Consider the following 20,245-nt stretch of genomic DNA (forward strand, 5'->3'; position numbering starts at 1 on the left):
CTACAGCACAGCCAGCATGATCTTATAAAAACATAAATCATATCAAGTTGCCCTTGCTCAAAATCCTCTCATAAATTTTCATTCCCATTCCAGTATAAAATGCAGTTGTTACTGTGGCAAACAGCTCCATGATCTGACTTCTGTTTTTCTTTCCCGCCTCGTCACTCTTCACTCTTTCTCCTTTTATTCCAGATACACTTGTCTTCATTCTGTTTTTTGAACTCACTAATCCTGTTCCTGTCAGAAATTTTGTCTTACTGTTCCTTTTGCTTGAATACTTTCCTCTCACATTTTTTAAAACATAATTCAAGTATTTGTGTAATATCAGTTATAAGATAGACTCTCCATGATCTTATTTAAAATAACTTTATGCCTTATCCCGCTTTTTTTTTCTTTGAGGCCCTGTCACTCCTTGAAATGATTGGATGTATAATTACATGTTTAATTTTAATTACTTTAACTTTTTTAACTTTAAATAAGGAGCTGTGATTTAGATATGATTCCTAGAGTTAGATCATGTTTTACCTACCATGTAAAATCATTTCATTTCTCATGTTATAGGAGTGAATTTGATGGAGATTTACAGTCCCAACTTCTGAGTAAAGCCAATGAAGAAGATAAAAACTGCAGCAGAGCTCTCTCTGTGGTAAGCACCGTTGTTCGAGCTGCAAAAGACCTTTTGCATAGAGCTCTTGCTGTGGATGGTAAGTTTATTTTTACTTTGTTAATAATCATATTAGATTAATTATGCACAGTTAGTGAAGAGGAACCATCTTGTGTAATTCCAAAGTATTTATTCATTATAGATTTTCACATACGAATACATTCATTTTGGATCAGTTATACACTTCATACAGTAATGCAGAATTTTTTAGAACGTTCAGAAGCAATTACCTGGTACTTATTATATGCTTAGTTAACCTAGTAAGAGAAAAACTCTCAATTAAAATGAGTCTTTATCCTTCTTTCTGTAGTAAAAACCATTTTGTTTTCTCCTTTAGACCTGTTTTTCTTTCTTTATGTCCTATTTCCAATAATGGTATGACCTTTACCCAAAGTCTGGATAATGCTAAACATTTCCCCTAATTCACTTGTCCAAATTGAGTTGTATTTGGGCTTTCCAAATGAGGGGTTTAGGCTGGGCTACGAGAGAGAGAGAGAGAGAGAGAGAGAGAGTCCTGATTTAGGCTGGGCTACAAGAGTGTGTGTGTGTCCTGATGGAACAGCTGACCTGGGAACAAGTAATTTGGAAATAATTCATTGGCTTTTAACATAAAGGTCTTTACAATCTGACCTCAATTTATCTTCCCAGTCCCATGTTTATGAATAAAAATAAGTAAAATGTCCATCAGCAAAGTGCTTTCCTTAGAAAAATAGAAGGCATTATAGTTTAACAGCAAAATTTTTGGAGTGCTTAACGTGTGCAGGCACTTTATGTACATCAGCTCAGTTATTTGTCGTGACATCCAATGAGGAAGGTACTGTTATTATCCTCTTTTATAGATGATTACTGAGGCACGTGCAGATTAAGTAATTTGCATGATGTCACACATATAGCCATGTGTGACACCAGTAGTGTTTTAAAATAATGACTGTTACTCTGTGTTCTAATCTTGGCTCTATCATTTTACATATGTATGACTTGGGGCAAAATACTTAAACACTGTATGCCTTGGTTTCCACTTCTAAAAAATGGGGATAATAAAAGTTTCTTATTGATTGAGAGAACACATGTAAATAAAGTCCTTACAATAGTGCTGGGTCCTGTATAAGCACTCAATTGCCATCAACTATAATTTTGCTTAAGATAACTGAATATAAATTTAATATAGCATATATTCATCAAAATGAAATTACCTTCTAACCATAGTTTTAATGTCTTGTTTAGCTGATGACATCCCAGAACTGCTTAGCTCTTCCAGTCTGTTTTCCATGCTGCTTCCCCTTATTGTAGCTTACGTCGGACCAGTAGCTGCTGCTGTTCCCAAGGTGTGTAATTTGATTGTATAACTTTGCATCTTTTTTTAAATAAAATATTTTTTAGATTCTGTATCCTTCCTCTAAGAATATTTTAATTTTTGAAGCACCTGGGTTACAGGTAACAAGCAAAGATAGACACATGTTAAATGGTAGAAGTTGTTAAACCTCTCTGTGTTGTTAGTATTGTTTACTGAATTGCTGTGCTTACTTACTGGCCTTACATTTGAAAAATTTGGGAATGGGAAATATATTTCAGAAATATGATGTGTAAGGAAGCTTAAGATAGCTGAGATTTTTTTAATTTATAAGTTTGATGCCAGATCTGCATTTTGAATAAAAGTAGCAATGTAAAAGGATAGCAGTATTTTTGAATTGTGAAATATTTAAGACAAGGAAGAAATTATAAACTGTTGATTGTTTTGCATAATTATTGAGTAAAACTTAGTTTCCTGCAAGTTGCAAAAAGACAAAAATATTTAAAAATACAGACTAGGTTATTTTCATGTAATATCTAAGACATCTGTGATAAATCTTTTTTTCCCATGAAACAAATTTCTTGTCAAACAAACACTTAGAAGAAATGCTACATGGAAATTCTTTATAATAAGGGTAACCAACAATTATAGGAATTAAAAATTTTAAAGCAACTTTCACATTTATTATGTCATTTAATCATTTCTTTTGTACTAGGTGGCTGTAGAAGTCTTTGGCCTTGTCCAACAGTTGCTTCCCTCAGTTGCCATTTTGAATCAGAAGTATGCGCCCCCTGCATTCAATCCTAATCAGTCAACAGATAGCACCACAGGAAACCAGCCCGAACAAGGCCTCTCTGCTTGCACAACCTCTAATCACTATGCTGTCATAGAGAGTGAACACCCCTATAAACCTGCATGTGTGATGCACTATAAGGTAGGCACCGGTTCTTAGGGAGAGTTTAAATTTAAAACTTGGGTTGGTGTTCTATAATGATATATTAAAGGATACTTAGCCTCTGCTCAGAAGTATAACTTCTTTTATAGTATTTATAGAGAATCAGAAGGCAACTAGGCACTTTCAGATACACAGAATTGTCATCATTAAAGAGTATAGTTTTATAGGATTTATAAGAGTTCTACTTTTTAAAATAAGTACAGTGCAGTTTATATATGCATATATATATATATATATATATACACACATAGATAGATAGATATAATGTTAAACTGCATACTAAATATTGTAATAATACTAGATATAATCATTAAAATTTTAAATCTTACTTTTTGAACTGATATTTGTACTACAACCTGAGCTCTGAAAATTTCCATACCCAATGTAGGATTTAAAGTACTCTATTTTACATAATGTAAAAATACATATAAAACATTTGTAAATATAATGTTTTTATTATAGAGTATTCAAAATCCTTATTTCTTGATTTTTAAAATATATATTTAAGTTTTATGTGCTTATAAAATATTCAGCTCTTAAGTGTAGAATATGGTAAACATATAAGAAGGAAAACTAGTACAATCCCCCCCATTTATCCATTATCCTAGACTTAAGAGTTAGTTATCAACTTGGTCAAACCTGTTTCATTTACTCCCTATGCATTTTGTCCCTTCCTAAATAGTTTTAAAATGTACTCATGGATATTTCATTATGTATCTCTAAAATGTAAAAACCAATAAAAAAGTAACCATATTATCAAACTAAAAAAACTAAATTTCTATGTCACCAAATATGCACATTTTAATTGTTTGAATTAGAGTCCAGATAAGATCCATTCATTGTGGTTATGTCTCCCTTTTTTTAAAGTATATTTTATTGATTATGTTGTTACAATAGTTCCAATTTTTTCCCCCTTTGCTCCCCTCTGCCCAGTACCCCCCTGCCCCCAGCTATCCCACCCACCTTAGTTCATGTTCATGCGTTGTGCATATAAGTTCTTTGGCTTCACCCTTTCCTATATTCTTCTTTTTTAAAAAATTAATTAATTTTTTATAACAGTAAAAAATAACAATCCCTCCCTCTCAGACTTAAGACCCTTTATAATCTTATAAAGGACAATGGGCGGAGGACTTATGCTCCTCTAGCTGCTTCAAGCTGGATGTGGTCATCGTCCTACCTACCCTTGGGTCCAGAAATCCCTAATAAGGGTGGGGGTGTGGAGGGGAGGGTGGCCTTCCCACATGGGGAAGGATCGTGCAGACTCCGGGTCAGTTGGCTGTCCCCGGACAATGGCGTGCTCGGTTTAGCAGGCTGGCATCCTTGTTGTATTCTGGGAGCAACAGATTTGGCAACAGGGTTAAAAGGCATCATTTAATCCATAACCACTAGATGACAAAAGACAGGGATTAATTTTTCAATGTCCCACATTAGGGGAAAAAAAAAAGGGCTTCTTCGGAGGAAGGTGTGCAAGGCACGTCACCTGTACAAAACCCTTTGGCCCACTATACTTAATTTGGGCTAAGGGGACTATTTTAGGTTTCCCCCCTCTCAGGCCTCTGGGCCCTTTCTGTCCAAGCCATTAGTATAGAAAAGAGAAACCAGTTTTAAAGTGAAGCCCACAGACCACCCTATTCTTCACCAACCCAGCCACTTAGTTCAGCCAAACCATTGACTCTCAGGAGGCAGCGATGCAGACAGGATTAAGTGAGGCCTATACGTACAGATAATCACTCAGGTAATGAGATTGTAGGCTTATGCCCTTTGATTACAGAACACACATGTTAATTTACGCAACATAACCCACAACCAGTCTCTATATCTTCAAGACTGTATTTTTGGAAAGACATCCAGTTGCAAGGCATTTGACATTCTTCTTGCCTGTAAATTAAGCATCTTTGATGATGTCACAGACCTAGTTTAACTGTCAAATGAAAACAAACTTTAAATGAAAATAAACTTTAAAGACAGTTACTACTTTATAGTCTACCACTGAGCATTGTGATTATCCTTGAATCGTGATTTTTCTCTTTAAGATTAACCTTCTTGTCATTAAAGGGACACATTAAGTACAATTTTAATTTATCCTGTTCATTTGCATAAACACAACAAGATCAGCAAATGATCAGATATGATCTTTATGTCTGCTTTGCTGGAACTTACACAAGAAACCTTTAGGGTGACTTTCAGTCTGCCGTTCAGGGCACAGAAGCTGAGCCACATACCTGCCATTCAGCCTTTCCTGTACTCACCTGTCTTTTCCAAGTCCTTTGGGTTTTCCATTGTGCCTTAAGGTCCCTTCTAGCCATCTTTCAGGAAAGCAACCTTTGTTCCTTCCCTGCAAATATTGCCATGGACTGCACAACCAACCGAGGTACCAGGCCTTTTTTCTCATGGTCTTTAATCACTTTCGAAAGTCAATCCCAGTTCCTCAGGGCTTTTTGGTAACAACCATAGCCCAAGCATGTCTCCTTTAGGCATGATACTCCAGTCAAAGTCAGGGTCAACAAAACCTCTATTAACAACTGGTTTTATTAGTTTTTGCAAAGAACCTTATGTCATTACTTACTTCTTCAGAATGCCAAATTCTGGAGGGATCAGAGAGAGAGAAAAATATACAATGTGAAGGAATATTCTTGTCCTTCTAATATTCACTAAAATTGTATTTCCATACTTTACATTTTCTTTTGTTCACTGCCCTACATGTGAGGTTTTTTGTTTTTGTTTTTGGAGGCGGGGATTTGTTGGCTCATTTGTTAATTTATTTTGCTTTCATTTTTTTTTTCCCTCACTAAAAACTTTTGTTTGTTTTTCTATTACAGTTGTCCCACTTTTTTCCCCTATTGCTTTCCTCACTCTGCCTACTCCTTCTCCCACATTCAGTTCCCACCCTGTTGTCCATGTCCGTGGGTCATTTATACATGTTCTTTGACTAGACCCTTCCCCTTCTTACCCCCTTCGCTTCCTCCCCCAGCCCCCTCTTGGCACTGTTAGTCTACTTCCTGTTCATATGCCTCTGGTTCAGTTTTGCTCGTTTGTTTGTGTTGTTCATTAGTCTCCTGTATTAGGTGATATCATACGGTATTTGTCGTTCATTGCCTGCCTTATTTCACTAAGCATAATTCTCTCTAGCTCCATCCATGTTGTCGCAAATGGCAGGAGTTCCTTCTTTCTCTCTGCTACATAGTACTCCATTGTGTTAATGTACCACAGTTTTTTGATCCACTCATCTACTGATGGGCACTTAGGTTGTTTCCAGCACTTGGCTATTATAAATAGTGCTGCTATGAACATAGGGGTGCATTGATTCCAGATAAGATCCATTCATTGTGATTATGTCTCTTAACTCTTTTTAACATGTAGTTTCCCCTCCATCTCCCTCTTTTTTTATTTTCTTGAATTTTATTTAAGAAAGTAGATCATATGTCTTTGTTGGATAGAAGCCTCGTCAGCTTGTCTCTTGAACCCATCAGACTTCCCTGTAGTCATTCATAGCATCCTCGCTCTCTGTCATGATGAGATGTACCAGGTTCATTTTATACATTTCTCGTCTCAGATCTGAAACTAGCCACTTTTTCAAAGTGTCCTGGTTCCTTTTAAGAATGATTGAAAAGCCCAAATCTGGCACTACAGATGCTCATTTCTCCTGTGTTGGTCATTGTTTCTAAATATTTATAGTGTCCAGAACTAGAACATACAATCACACATAAACACATGTATTTATACACACAGGCACTTACTATTTTTATATACGTGTATGCATTATATATTTTGTCTAGATAAACCTATTTGTACACGTACTTTTTAAAAGATAAAATACCTCATGGGTTTGTACTGATGTTGCTAATTCAAAATAAGGACCACGATGTGTTATACCTGAATTTCTTTTCTCATACTTCTAGAATCCCTGTTCTTGATGACACTGGAAATATTAGAATTTTTTTTAAATCAGTTATTCATTTTCTATGTGTGTGTTTGTGTGTGCATGTGTATGCATGTGTGTGTGCCTGTTTGTCTTGCCTTTTGGTTATATCCCAAGTAGGATAAATAAAGAAATAAGTGTTTTAAAGGAAGCGGGTATGGCCAATTACTGTGCTTTAAAGTCAGTTGGAATAATCCCTCTCTTTGAAGTTATGCCCCTTTTTTTTGATATATACATTTGGCAATATTTATTTTATTTTTATACTGTATCTTTAGGAATTGATTTTAAAAATCTTTTGTTTTATAATAATTTAAGTAATTACATAGTCCCAAGTCAAATCTATAAAACAAAGTATTATATTCAAAGAGGTCTAATTTTATCTGTCTCTCCACTGTGTTCCCTCCTTTCCTGTCACAGGTACATTTTATTTATTATAATTTTATAGTTTATCTTTTTATTGTTTGTGTAGTGTAAGTATATACACATATACAGATGCAGATATGTTTATAATGACTCCTCATGTTTTTCAACTTTTTATTTCAAAAACTTTCAAACCTATAGAAAAAAGTAACAATTTGTAGAGTGAACAACCAGATACCTTTCACTTAGCATCTTCAGGTAACATTTTGCTAGATTTGTTGTATGTATTTACATATTTATATTTATTATTACTGAGCCATTTAAGAGTAAGTTACAAACACCATGACCCTTTCACTTGTTCCTAACAAAAATGAAATTTTCTGTATAACTATAATACAGTGATCAAATTTAGAGAATTTAAAATACTATCATACAAACAAAAGTATTAAGTAACGTTATAAACTAAACATTGGCATTTATAGCATTTTTTTTTTTAACCCAGACTTTGAGTCCATTTAGACTCGTACATTATGCTTAGTTAACAGGTCTTTTTATCTCCTTTAAACTGAAACAGTTTCTAAGCCTTTCTTGTTTTTAATGACATTGGCATTTTTGAGGTATACAATCAGTGGTTTTGTAAAAATATCTTTTTATTTGGATTTGATTGATTATTTCCTAATGATTAGACTCGAGTTACACATTTCGGGTAGCAGCTTAGTCACTTGATTAAGGTGAGAGCTGACAAATTACTCTACCAGAAATAGCATTTTTTTTCCTTTGAAAATGGATATCAGTAGACATCTAGAGACTGTAAAAAATACTGTTTCTCAATAAATTTTTACCAAATGGTTTTAATGGTTTAATGGTTTTGCCAAATGGAGTAATCTATTGGTTATTCTTACCCAAATCACTTGTTACTGTAGTAGTTGCAAAATGGTGACTTTCTAATTCTGTTATTTCTTCTGGATAGGTTCTATGACAAAGAGTTTTCCCATCCCTCCCACTTTAAAAAATGTACTAATTTATTTACTTAATGTGTGTGAGTCTTTGTTTGCTTAATGTTATAATCCTTTGCTGTCATTATGCATTGTGATGCTCAAATTTTGATTTGGCCAGTGAAAAGTTCATTCAAGTTGTATTCTGTTTGCCTATGCTGTGTTTTTGTTAGTTTTTTAGCATTCTTCACTAGTTCCAATCAACACTGGAGAGGTGTTTTCTTCTTAATGTATGTCACTGTGAATAACAAAACTATTAAGTAAAATTAATGATTTCTTTGCATAATATTTGTCTTTAGAATAAGTCCTGACATTATATAATCAAAGTACCATATTCAAAAGTTACTTATAGTAGTTCTTTTTGGATTATTTGTGTAGGTTGCTATATGACCTATTTGATATAAAGTTACACTTATTTTTGTATTTGTATTTAATATTTATATTCTTTTTCCTGTCATACTTGATTTAATTTTACTTTTCAAATGTGTACAATATTAGCATGGTTCCAGCAATAAAATTATACAGAATAATATAGTCAGAATTACGAGTCATTTCGCTTTCCCTTCTCTGCTTCTCACTTACTCCAGTAAGTTCCTGGTTGGTTCTTCCTGTGTTCCTTTTTGAAAAATCAGGATGGATGAATGGATAGGTGGACATGTAGTCTTATTTTCCCTTTTTTTAAAAAAAGTAGTATGGTATATATACTGTTTTGTACTTTGCTTTTAATATTTAACATTGTGTATAGAAATCTTTCCTTATCCATTTAAAGAGTAATTATCTTTTTTTTTCTTTTCTGTAACCGCGTAGTACTCCACAGTGAAGATGTATCATAGTTTATTCATTCAGTTTCATGAGTGTATGCATTTAGGGTGTCTTCAGTATTTTAAATTTTGTGCAATGAATACTTTGTGCATATGTTTGCAGTTTTTTTTTTTCCATGTTGTTAGAGGCATGTCTCCAAAGTAAATTCTAGAAGTTGGATAGGTAGGTTAAACAAATATAGAATGAGACGCCTTATGTTTCATAGATGTGGGATTGCTAATTCAGAGGGTGAATGCATATGTGTAGTTTTGCTAGATGTTGACAAATTCCTTTCCACAGAGTTATACTGTTCTGTGTCTCCACCAACAGTGAATGAGAGAGCTTGTTTTCTCACAGCCTAACTAGCAGTATGTGCTTAAGTTTTGTGCCATTTGCCAACATAATGGGAGAAATGGTATCTTAGTTGAGTTTTAATTTATATTTATGTTATTATGACCAAGGTTGGGCTTTTCATTTACATAGAAAATTATAAAAATCATTTACTAAAAATGTTTGACTTAGTTCTAGGTAATTTTTTAGATTAATATTATACTTAAGAAACTGTTAAGGCTCATATTATATTCTATAACTAACTCATGGTTTACTATTTGACATAGGCCTGCTTAACTGTTACTTGATTACCATGACAATTTTCTATGTGGTGATAGTGACCGAAGCTTAAAAGTAGTCTTAAAAATGTATGTCATTATATGCTATCATAAACTCATGTATACAGTACAATTTCAGGTCAGGAAAATATGAAAATCTAGTTTTTATCATGAGTTATAAGTGTGTGTGTGTTTATATTCTTATAATATATGAAGGTTATTGCTGATGAAGCATTTATATACACACTGAATTGTGTATATAACCTAAAAGTGACTAAAACCTTAGGTTTTAGTAATTTATTTATTTTCCATTAATAGATCATTATATTTTATAGATGAAATTGTATTTTAATTTACCTACTTACATTCCTTATATACTTAACTGAAATGGAAAATTTATTATATAAGTAAACTATTCCACAAGAAAATCACATAGTTCTGTAATATATTTATAATGATATCAACATGTATTTACAAATATTAATATAATATCAATCAAATATTAGGTAGACAACACTATGTATTGCAAGCGAGTAGAAACATTTGATATTGAACGTTAATACCTTGATTTCTGATCATATGAAATTACTCTATTAATTCTCTACTTAAGATTATTTTGCGAATATGTTGAAAGCCTCATCTTTACAGTATGATGTCCTGTTTTTGAGATAGAAAGCAAAAATCTAATTCTTTTTAACAAATGCAAATGTCCTGTTGCCTGCTGACCACAGGTGACATTTCCAGAATGTGTACGGTGGATGACAATCGAGTTTGACCCTCAGTGTGGCACTGCACAATCAGAAGATGTTCTCCGTTTGTTAATTCCCATCAGAACTATTCAGAATTCAGGATATGGACCAAAATTGACATCAGTTCATGAAAATCTTAATTCCTGGATAGAGTTAAAGAAATTTTCAGGATCTTCTGGGTGGCCTACTATGGTTTTAGTGTTGCCAGGCAAGTTATTGTTTCTCTTCTGTTTTATGGTAATATGTGCATTGATGATAATTGTATTTAGCAAGGATAAATCATTGAAAACGTTTAAGTTTTCGAGGAATTTCTTCAAGACATACTGTGTATTTGGATTGCAGTTGAGAAGTAAAGAAGATTCTGGGCATGGAGTGGCATATCATGACCAAGTTTCAGAAGAGAGAATGTTAGTTTGACTGAAGCGGATAGTTAATATTGAGGGGTGACTGTCTAAAGTTGGGACGAAACTATAAAGAAGTGGATTAGATCTTTTTCCAGTAACGAGAACTTACTAAGCGTTCTTTCCTTTCAAGAGAATTGGTGAACCATGTAACCTACTGCGTTATGTTAAAGCAATAGTTTGTAGTCTTTTAGGGGTGTGTGTGTGTGTGTGTGTGTGTGTGTGAGAGAGAGAGAGAGAGAGAGAGAGAGAGAGAGAGAGAGAGAGAGAGAGAGAAACAGCACACAATAAAGCACTTTTGTTATTGCTGTTGCTGGTGTTTTTCTTTAAAGAAAGTATGTAAGTTTTTAAAACTATGTAGTCTATTAGTTGGTTTTCAACCAACTAATCATAACTACTCTTATAATTCCTCAAACTAATAGCCTATTTGAATTCAGAAGCTTTTCTTTTTCTAATCAAACCATCTTTGTGAAGACATCAGACAAAGCCAAAACCTGTCTTGTTGATGATTGCCAGAGTGGAGAATTGCTCACTTTATTAATTGACAGATAATTGATTGCTCATGTAACTTAAAGGCAGGGTGTTTGGCTAAGGAAAATTTGATCATAAAGAAAAATAATAACAGTACACTTGGTATTGTTCCATTGTTTTTAGTGTTTTTAGCACAGGTTTGTTCAGGTAGACATAGGAAGCCTTCCAAAATGACTACGTTTTTAGAATGTGATTGATATTGCTACCTATCTTGAGATGAATAAAAGATAAAGCTGTTTCAGATTTTGAATTCAGTGTTTTCTTTTTTCCTTAGGAAATGAGGCCTTTTTTTCATTGGAGACTGCATCTGATTATGTGAAAGATGACAAGGCTTCTTTCTATGGTTTCAAATGTTATGCAATTGGATATGAGTTTAGCCCTGGACCTGATGAGGTAAGAATGAATCATTATCTCCTTCGTTAAGGAAGACTGTGTTTCTAAGGGCTGCTGTTGACTTAAATTTATTTGCTGCATATATATATAAGAAGCCTGGAATTTATTTTAAGCTAGGGTATATAATTTAAAATATTTTGTAGTTTAGTTGTGTGTAGTGGTCTGTTTTTGTTACTTTAATTACATGAAGAGAATGGAGTCTGTGCAACATGACCCAGCCTTTGATCACTTAGTATAACTGTGCTTGTTCCAAACCAGCTCAATTGGATCCTTTCTGAGTAGATAATTGAACCTGATTTCACAATGGGACCAACTTAATGACTCATAAATGTTTTAAATCAAACAGTAAAACAAAATCAAGGTGAAAAAATGATTACGGTCCCTCAAAAATGAATGAAAAATTCTTTGGATGATGAACCTGTGGGCCCAAACCTAATAACCAGCATGAGACATAATATTGAATCTCTTCCATTCTTAATTTAACCATCAGCTAACACGTGTTTGCTTCCCATTTCAGAAGTTATGCTTGAGGGCAATTCACATTTTTTAATTATTCACATTACCTTCTAAACATATTTTTAAAGCAGCTAATATGTTTTTGCAATTCTACAGGGAGTCATTCAGTTGGAAAAAGAATTAGCCAATCTAGGTGGGGTTTGTGCAGCAGCTTTGATGAAAAAGGACCTAGCACTTCCTATTGGTAAGTCTGGTCATGTACTAGGTGTTTGTTTATTTATTTTTTATTTTAAGAACAAAATATGCTTATTATAGAACATTCTGAAAATAGACTAGCAAAATGAATTTCTTTTTTTAAATTAAATTTGTTGAGGTGACATTGGTTAATATTGATCAAATATGTTTCAGGTGTACATGTCACTGACACATGATCCGTATATTGCATTGTGTACCCACCACCAAAAGTCATATCATCTCCCATCATCATATATTTGCCTCCCCTTTACCTTTCACTACCTCCCTCACCAACTTCCCTCTGGTAACCACCATACTGTGTCCGTGTCTATGAGTTTCAGCTTTATATCCTGCATATAAGTGAAATCATATAGTTCTTAGCTTTTTCTGACTGACTTATTTAACTTAGCATAATATTCTCCAGGTTCATCCATGTTGTTGCAAATGGCAGTATTCCATCTTTTCTTATGACTGAATAGTATTCCATAGGATACTGTATATGTATCATATCTTCTTTATCCAATCCTCTATTGAAGAACACTTTGGTTGTCTCCATGTTTTGGCCACTGTGAATAATGCTACTGTGAACTTAAGGGTGCATATATTTTTGAGACTAAATGTTTTTGAGTTTTCAAATAGGTACCCAGAAGAGGGATTTGACAGCCATGGTTCCCACACCATCCCCCCCTCTCCCTACCCATGATAGTAGGGTACATCAGCCCGAGCTACGTTTGGCCTTGATGAGCCCTAGACTCACAGCTGCGAGATAACGACTGAATTCAATAGTTTCTTTTTTCTTCCCCCTATAAAACAGCCCCTCCTTCCCTAGGACCCCGGAGTCAGGCCATTAGTGGCACGGTTTCCTCCCTGCTTGCTAATTCCCTCAAATAAACTTCTTTCTATCTGCTCGCTGCCTCCCATGGTTCTCTGAGCGACATTGTTCTTATTTTTTTGAGGGACTAAACTGTTTCCATAGTGGCTCTACCAGTTTACATTCCCACTCACAGTGAATGAGGGTTTCTTTTTCTCCACAACCTCTTGAACACTTTTTATTACCTGTTTTGTTGATGATTACCATTCTAACAGATGTTAGGTGGTGTTTCATTATAGTTTTAATTTGCATTTCCCTAATAGCTAGTGAGGTTGAACATATTTTCATAGATTGTTGATCATTTGTATGTCTTCTTGGGAGAGGTGTCTGTTCAGGTCCTCTGCCCATTTTTTAACTGGATTGTTTGTGTGGTATAGAATTGTATGACTTCTGTGTATATTTTGAATATTAATTCCTTGATAGACCTCTTGTTTGCTAATATCAACTCCCATTCAATTTGTTGCCTTTTTATTTTGTAGTCAGTTTCTTTTGCTATGCAGAAGCTTTTTAGTTTGATTTAGTCACATTCATTTATTTTTGCCTTTACTTCCCTTGCCTTTGGTGGTCAAATTCATATAAACTGTTCTCTACAACCAAGGTTCATAAATTAAGTACCTATGTTTTTTTTCTATGTAGTTTATTGTTTCAGGTCTTATATTTAGATCTGTGATCCATTTTCAGTTGATCCTTGTACATGAGAACAAACTACAATCTAGTTTTATTCATTTTCATACTGTCTTTCAATTTTCCCAGCACCATTTATTGAGGAGGCTTTCTTTGCTCCACTGTGTGCTTTTGACTCCTTTGTCAAAAATCATTTACCCAAATACATGTGGTTTTATTTATGGGACTCTCAATTCTGTTACATTGGTCTGTGTGTCTGCTCTTCTGACAATACTGTGCTGTTTTGATTATTGTAGCTCTGTAGTATAATTTGAAGTCTGATACCTCCAGCTTCATTTTTTTTTTTCAATCTTTATTATATTTTTTCCCATTACCATTTGGTCCCCTTATACTACCCTCCCCCCACCAATCACCACACTGTTTTCCATTCTTTTTCTCAGGATTGCTTTGGCTCTTCAGGGTCTTTTGTGGTTGCATATGAATCTGATGATTTTTTTGTTCTATTTCTTTAAAAAATGACATTGGGTTTTTGATGAGGATTGCATTTTTCAATCTCTTTTAATAATGTTTTGTAGTTTTCAGCATAAGTCCTTCACATCCTTCATTAAGTTTATTTCTTGGTTGCACTTGCAAAATGAATTAGTGGTGGTTGTTGCTTTTTCATTTTTTTTTCTTCTGAATTTTCATCTTTAATATAGAAGAAAACAGTGGATTTTTGTATATTGATTTTGTATCCTGCAACTTTAATGTATTGTTTATTGTTTCTAATGATTTTTGGTGAAGTCTTTAGGGTTTCCTATATACAGAATCATGTCATCTGCAAAAAGTGACTCTTTTACGTCTTCCTTTCTAATTTGGATGCCTTTTATTTCTTTCTCTTGCCTGATTGCTCTGGCTAGGACTTCCAGAACTATGCTGAGTAAGAGTGGTGAGAGTGGGCATCCTTGTCTTGTTCCTGATTTTAGAGGAAGAGCTTTCAGTTTTCACCTTTGAGAATGCTGTTGCTTGAGAGTTTGTCATATATAGCCAGTATTATATTGAGGTGATTTCCTTCTATACTCATTTTATTGAGTGTTTTAGTCATAAATTCATGTTGTACCTTCAAATATTTTTTCTGCTATACTGATAAGATTATATTATTTCTATCCTTTGTTTTGCCAATGTGGAGTATTACATCGATCAATTTGCATATGATGAGCCATCCTTGTGCCTCTAGAATGAACCCCACTTGATTGCAATGTATTATTTTTTAATGTATTGTTGTATTTGGTTTGCTAGTTTTTTGGGGTTTTTTTTTTTTTTTTTTTAGGTTTTTTGCGTCTGTATTCATCAAAGATATTGGTCTGTAGTTTTTTTGTTTTGTGTGTGTGCACGTGAGTGTGTGTGTGTGTGTGATACTTGCCAGATTTTGGTATCAGAGTTATGTTGGCCTCATTAAATGTGTTAGGAAATATTCCCTCTTCTTCAATTTTTTGGTAAGAGTTTGAGAAGGGTAGGTATCAAATCTTCTTTGAATGTTTGGTGGAATTCACTAGTAAAACAATCTGGTTCTGGACTTTTTTTTTTTTTTTTTTTTTGGAGGTTTTTGATGGCTCTTTCAATTTCCTTACTGTTTATCAGTCTACTTAGATTTTCCAAATCTTCATGAATCAGTCTAGGAAGCTTATATAATTCTATGGACTTATCCATTTCTTCTAGGTTATTGAATTTGGTGGCATACGATCTTTTATAGTATTCTAGTATGGTATAGCTACTATGGAAAACTGTGGAAGTTCCTCACAAAATTAAGAATAGAGTTAACATATGACCCAGCAACCCCTCTTCTGGATATCTACTGAAAAATTTGAAAACATTTATTTACAAAGATATATGTACTCCTGTGTTCATTGCAGCATATTTCATGGTGGCAGGACATGGAATTTCATAGTCACATACACTCATGAGCAGTAACTACTTAATATATTAATAGTTTGAAATTATTTAATGGAGGCTGAAGAGTACCCTCTGGTCTTTTTAATTCACACACACATATACATGTGTGCACACCCACACTCCCATCCTCCTTATCCATGTACATACTATGTGCCAGGCACTGGTTTAGGCACTGGATGCATATTATGAAACCAAAAGTTTGAGATATTTCTTAAATATTCCAGTGGACATATCAAGTAGACAATTAGAACTCACTGTCTGGAGTTTAGGGAACAAGCCCATGCATTTATCACTTGAACGTAGTTGGTACTTTAATACATCGGACCATATGAAAGATGAGCTAGGAAGAGGACACATGTAAGAAAGACAAGAGCCCAGGATCAAAGCTAGGACTTACCAAAATGTCAAAGGTGGACAGAATATGAACAGAAAAACTGCAAAAAAGATTGTGTGGTGCAGGAGCTGATGAGGTAGGAGTAAAATGAGGAGAGTGGATATTCATGGGATTTTTAAGTCAAATTAAAATATATCCTTATATTGAAAATGTGCTGATTATACATTCATTAAGAGATATATCAGTAAAATGAGAGCAAGATAAGGCCTCTTAGAGTGGAGCGAGAGAATGGAAAGTCAGGAACAGAAGTCAGGCTGAATACAGATAGCTCTCTGGGAGAGTTTTTATTGGAGGCAGAACAGAAATGGGGCAGTGGCAGAAATGGTGCCTCTATATAATACACACTTGCATGATGTGGAAATTGATTTATAATCAAGATGGCAAAGACAAAGATAGAGTTTAAACTATTTACTAATTCTATTATGCTCATACATGGTTTAACATTCATTTTCACAGTGTTTGGGGAATAAAAGGTATTATTATTTTTCCAGGGCTCAGCCCCAAAAGATCATCTTTATCTCTTCCCTCCGAGGCTATCTTTCCCACTTGATCCTTTCTTTCTTCCCTTCTCTTTCTCTCCTCTTTTCTTTCTTTTCTGTTTCCTTTCCCCTTATGCTCCCTTTCACCTTCTCAATTCCCTGTTCCTACTTAATATTGATGTATATATGAGGAAATAAGATATCTTGTATTCTATTCATCTGTGGAAAACTAGCATGTCATTGAAGGAAATTTGTCAATAACTTCAAATTTTACATGCTTACACTTTTTGATGTAGCAATTTTCATACATAGTTGCACAAATATAAAAAGTATATGTGGTAAGATAGAGTAGTGTAATAACAGCGCTTGTGATTATAATACCTAGAAGTAATAAAACTGATTCAGTAAGTAATGTTACATCTACACATTGAGAATGAATGCAGCTGTTAAAAATTAACAACAAAAAAGTATGTCCTGACCAAAAAAGATATTCAAATTATATTAACTAAGTAAAGCAAGTTGCAGAAGTTCCCATTTTTGCAAACATTATCTTATATATGTATAAATATATGTATATTTGGGTACCTGTGCATATGTTGTCACATACATACATACATACATTTATTATTTGCAACAATGTTTCTAGAATGACACATAAGAAACAGGTGACACTGTTTATGTTTGGGAGGTTGGTGGGGCAGAATCATTCACTGTACTTCAGTATAATTTGGATATTTCTCTTTGAACATGTATTGCTTCATTAGTAATATTTTATAAACTAGACTATCAAAGAAAATTCAATAAGTAAAATATGTTCTATATTAAGCAATAAAGAAGAAAATGGCTAGAGAATACAGTCACTAACTTCTGTTTTTCTGCAAATTACTGTTGTCTACTGAAGGTATAAGTCTTTTATAAGATAACCAAAATAAAAAGGCTCAGATTCTAAATAATCAGTTGCCTCATATTCTTTGTAAAAAAGTAAATAATCAAAATTACATATTTATATACATAAGTATAATATAAATCTTTTGCAAATCACTCAATAGATGCATTTTGAGTATTGTTTTGAGAATTATATCCTATATTCACATTGTTTAATATATAAACCACTGAGATTCAGGATAATTGTTCTTTTCCATCTGTAATATCAGAATTGTGAAAAAGGTATAAAGAATGCAAAAGACTAAAAAGTTAAAGCAAATATTGATATATTTTAGTAAAACTTTTCATTTTCACAGCAGGTAATGAATTTGAAGAAGATCTTGAAATTCTTGAAGAGGCTGCATTACAGGTATTGTCCCAAACATTGTATGGATAAACTTTCTACATTAATTTAAAACCTTATTTTTCTTGAAAATAGGAAATTCATTAAGTACTTCATTCTATTCATTGGCAATTATAAAGCTAAATAACTTAAAATTTTTCCCTTTGATGAGAGAGATCATGTACCCCTGCATTACTGCTTGGTGGGTGTTCCCTCTGGAGAGAGACATAAATCCGTGGGGAGAAAGAACACCTGCCAAGTGCTGAGGTGTTGGGGAATGCATTGCAGAGCTGTGGGCATGTAAGTTTCACTAACCAGTTAGAAAAAAAGCTGGTACTAGAAGCATAATCTTTTTCTATGAAAAAATATTTTGTATTGAAATTTATTGTGTAGTCATTAAAATGTTTTTAGAGTTTCAACATTTAAAGCAGGTCTTTCCAAAATATAGGCTTCCTTGTCAGATAGGTGGAAACTAAAATTTCAGTTTTGTCTGTCTCTTTTTCTTCACTTCAGTCAGGCATAGGCAGACTAATGCAGTTCATGTGCAACCACAGTCCGGCTTCCACCCACTTTTTGTCCACGTCAGGCCCACGGTACCCACCCGCCACAGAGAGCAGGCACAGCCTGTGCATGAGAACTGCCAACAATGGGGGCATGAACAGAGGGAGGCCCCCACGGCGCCTGCAGAAGGGAGCCCAGGCCCTGACAGATGGGCTGTAACCAGTAGATGGCTAGCGTGGGGGCTCTGCACTATTGCAACTGGCAGGAAGATGTTACACATCACTTTTTTTGTGGAAGGAAAGGACTGGAGTATTTTTCCGTATTTTTCCTTCCTGGAAGTTTTCTTCTCTGTAAGTTAAAGGAACATTGAGCACAGGGAGAAAATGATTTTTCCAAAAAGGCCTATCAGAAATTGTTTGCAAATTCAAAAATTCATGTATTTAAAGTTTTATATTTTAAAGTATATAAATGTTCTCTTATGCCCAACAGGTGTGCAAAACCCATTCTGGTATTCTTGGAAAGGGTTTAGCTCTTTCTCATTCACCAACTATATTAGAGGCACTTGAAGGAAACTTGCCACTGCAAATCCAAAGCAATGAACAGTCCTTCCTGGATGACTTTATAGCTTGTGTTCCAGGATCAAGTGGTGGGAGGCTTGCAAGGTAATGCACTCGGAGTACTACAATTACTATCTTTCAGGGCTTGCCTCCGTTTTCATTTCTGAAGAGAAATGAAAGGGGAATCATTAGGATGTTAAAATGCTGCCTAAGATAATCTGATTTTTGTGTTTTGAACAAGCTGAAGCATAAAATGGTAGTTAATATTTCAAAATATTTTAAAAACATGATAGTTGTTAGTTGGTTATTTTTAAGTTTCCTAGATTAACTTTTATTTTAAAAATATGTGGAATATGAGGGGGGACCCAAACAAACCCAGGATTTATTTATAAAAACGTTCGTGTGTGTTTATTTATTTATTTTCAGAGAGAGGGTAAGGGAGGGAGAAAGAGAGGAAGAGAAACATCAGTTGGCTGCCTCTCGCACGCCCACAGCTGGGGACCTGGCTTGCAACCCAGGCATGCGCCCTGACTGGGAGTTGAACTGGCAACCCTTTGGTTCTCAGGCTGGCACTCAATTCAGTGAGCCACACCAACCAGGGCAAAACTTGTGTATTTATTCTTACATGTTTAAACTTCAGTCACCTTTAAGGTACTATCCATTTGATACACCTATCAAAATGTTTTTCCCACTGCTCAGAACAGTCGTTATACTTGTCGATTTTGATGCCTTTTAGTGCTTCTGCTGTTTTTTGTTTCACTTCTTCTACATCTGCAAAACATTTCCCTTTGAGGACTTTTTTCATTAGGGAAACAAAAAACAGTTGTTCAATTCAAGTTTGGGTGAATAGGGAGGGTGAGGCTTAGGAGTCGTGCCATTTTTGGTCAAAATCTGCTGAACACTCAGTGCAGGTATGCTTGTAAATCACCCATCATGAAAAGGGCAAACACATTGAAAGAGTCTTCAAAAAAAAAATTCACTGAAGCCGAATGCAGCCTCTCACAACAACGCCAGCTGGTACACTGATACAGATGGGTTCCTAGGACAGTCATGCGATGGGGAAACTGTGTACTACAAGGAGCCCATCCTCCAAGAGATAATTCTGTTTCATTTGGTCAGAGGTGGGGATGGGAGGGGCCTTGTACGTAATGTAATTGAAAGTCTGTGTATTGGGTGGTAATGTTTAATATCTAACTAAACTCCTACATTTTTACTGTATTTTAATAAAATAAATGATATAATGAGTTTTTTCCAAATCTACAA

General features: G+C 34.4%; 1 protein-coding gene across 2 annotated transcripts in view; it reads left to right on the plus strand.

The window, feature by feature from the left end:
- Positions 1-20,245, plus strand: part of MYCBP2 (MYC binding protein 2) — a 258,565-nt gene that overhangs the window by 142,513 nt on the left and 95,807 nt on the right. For both annotated transcript variants that reach the window (XM_090258643.1, XM_090258644.1), the window contains exons 38-45: positions 562-704; positions 1,889-1,989; positions 2,671-2,889; positions 10,325-10,550; positions 11,549-11,667; positions 12,280-12,367; positions 17,899-17,951; positions 18,915-19,087. In XM_090258643.1, coding sequence (XP_090114769.1) covers positions 562-704; positions 1,889-1,989; positions 2,671-2,889; positions 10,325-10,550; positions 11,549-11,667; positions 12,280-12,367; positions 17,899-17,951; positions 18,915-19,087 — 1,122 coding nt within the window. The remainder of the gene's footprint in view (positions 1-561; positions 705-1,888; positions 1,990-2,670; positions 2,890-10,324; positions 10,551-11,548; positions 11,668-12,279; positions 12,368-17,898; positions 17,952-18,914; positions 19,088-20,245) is intronic.

Source organism: Furipterus horrens, unplaced genomic scaffold (genome assembly GCF_987537825.1).
Source record: "Furipterus horrens unplaced genomic scaffold, mFurHor1.1.pri manual_scaffold_12, whole genome shotgun sequence".
NCBI lineage: Eukaryota > Metazoa > Chordata > Mammalia > Chiroptera > Furipteridae > Furipterus > Furipterus horrens.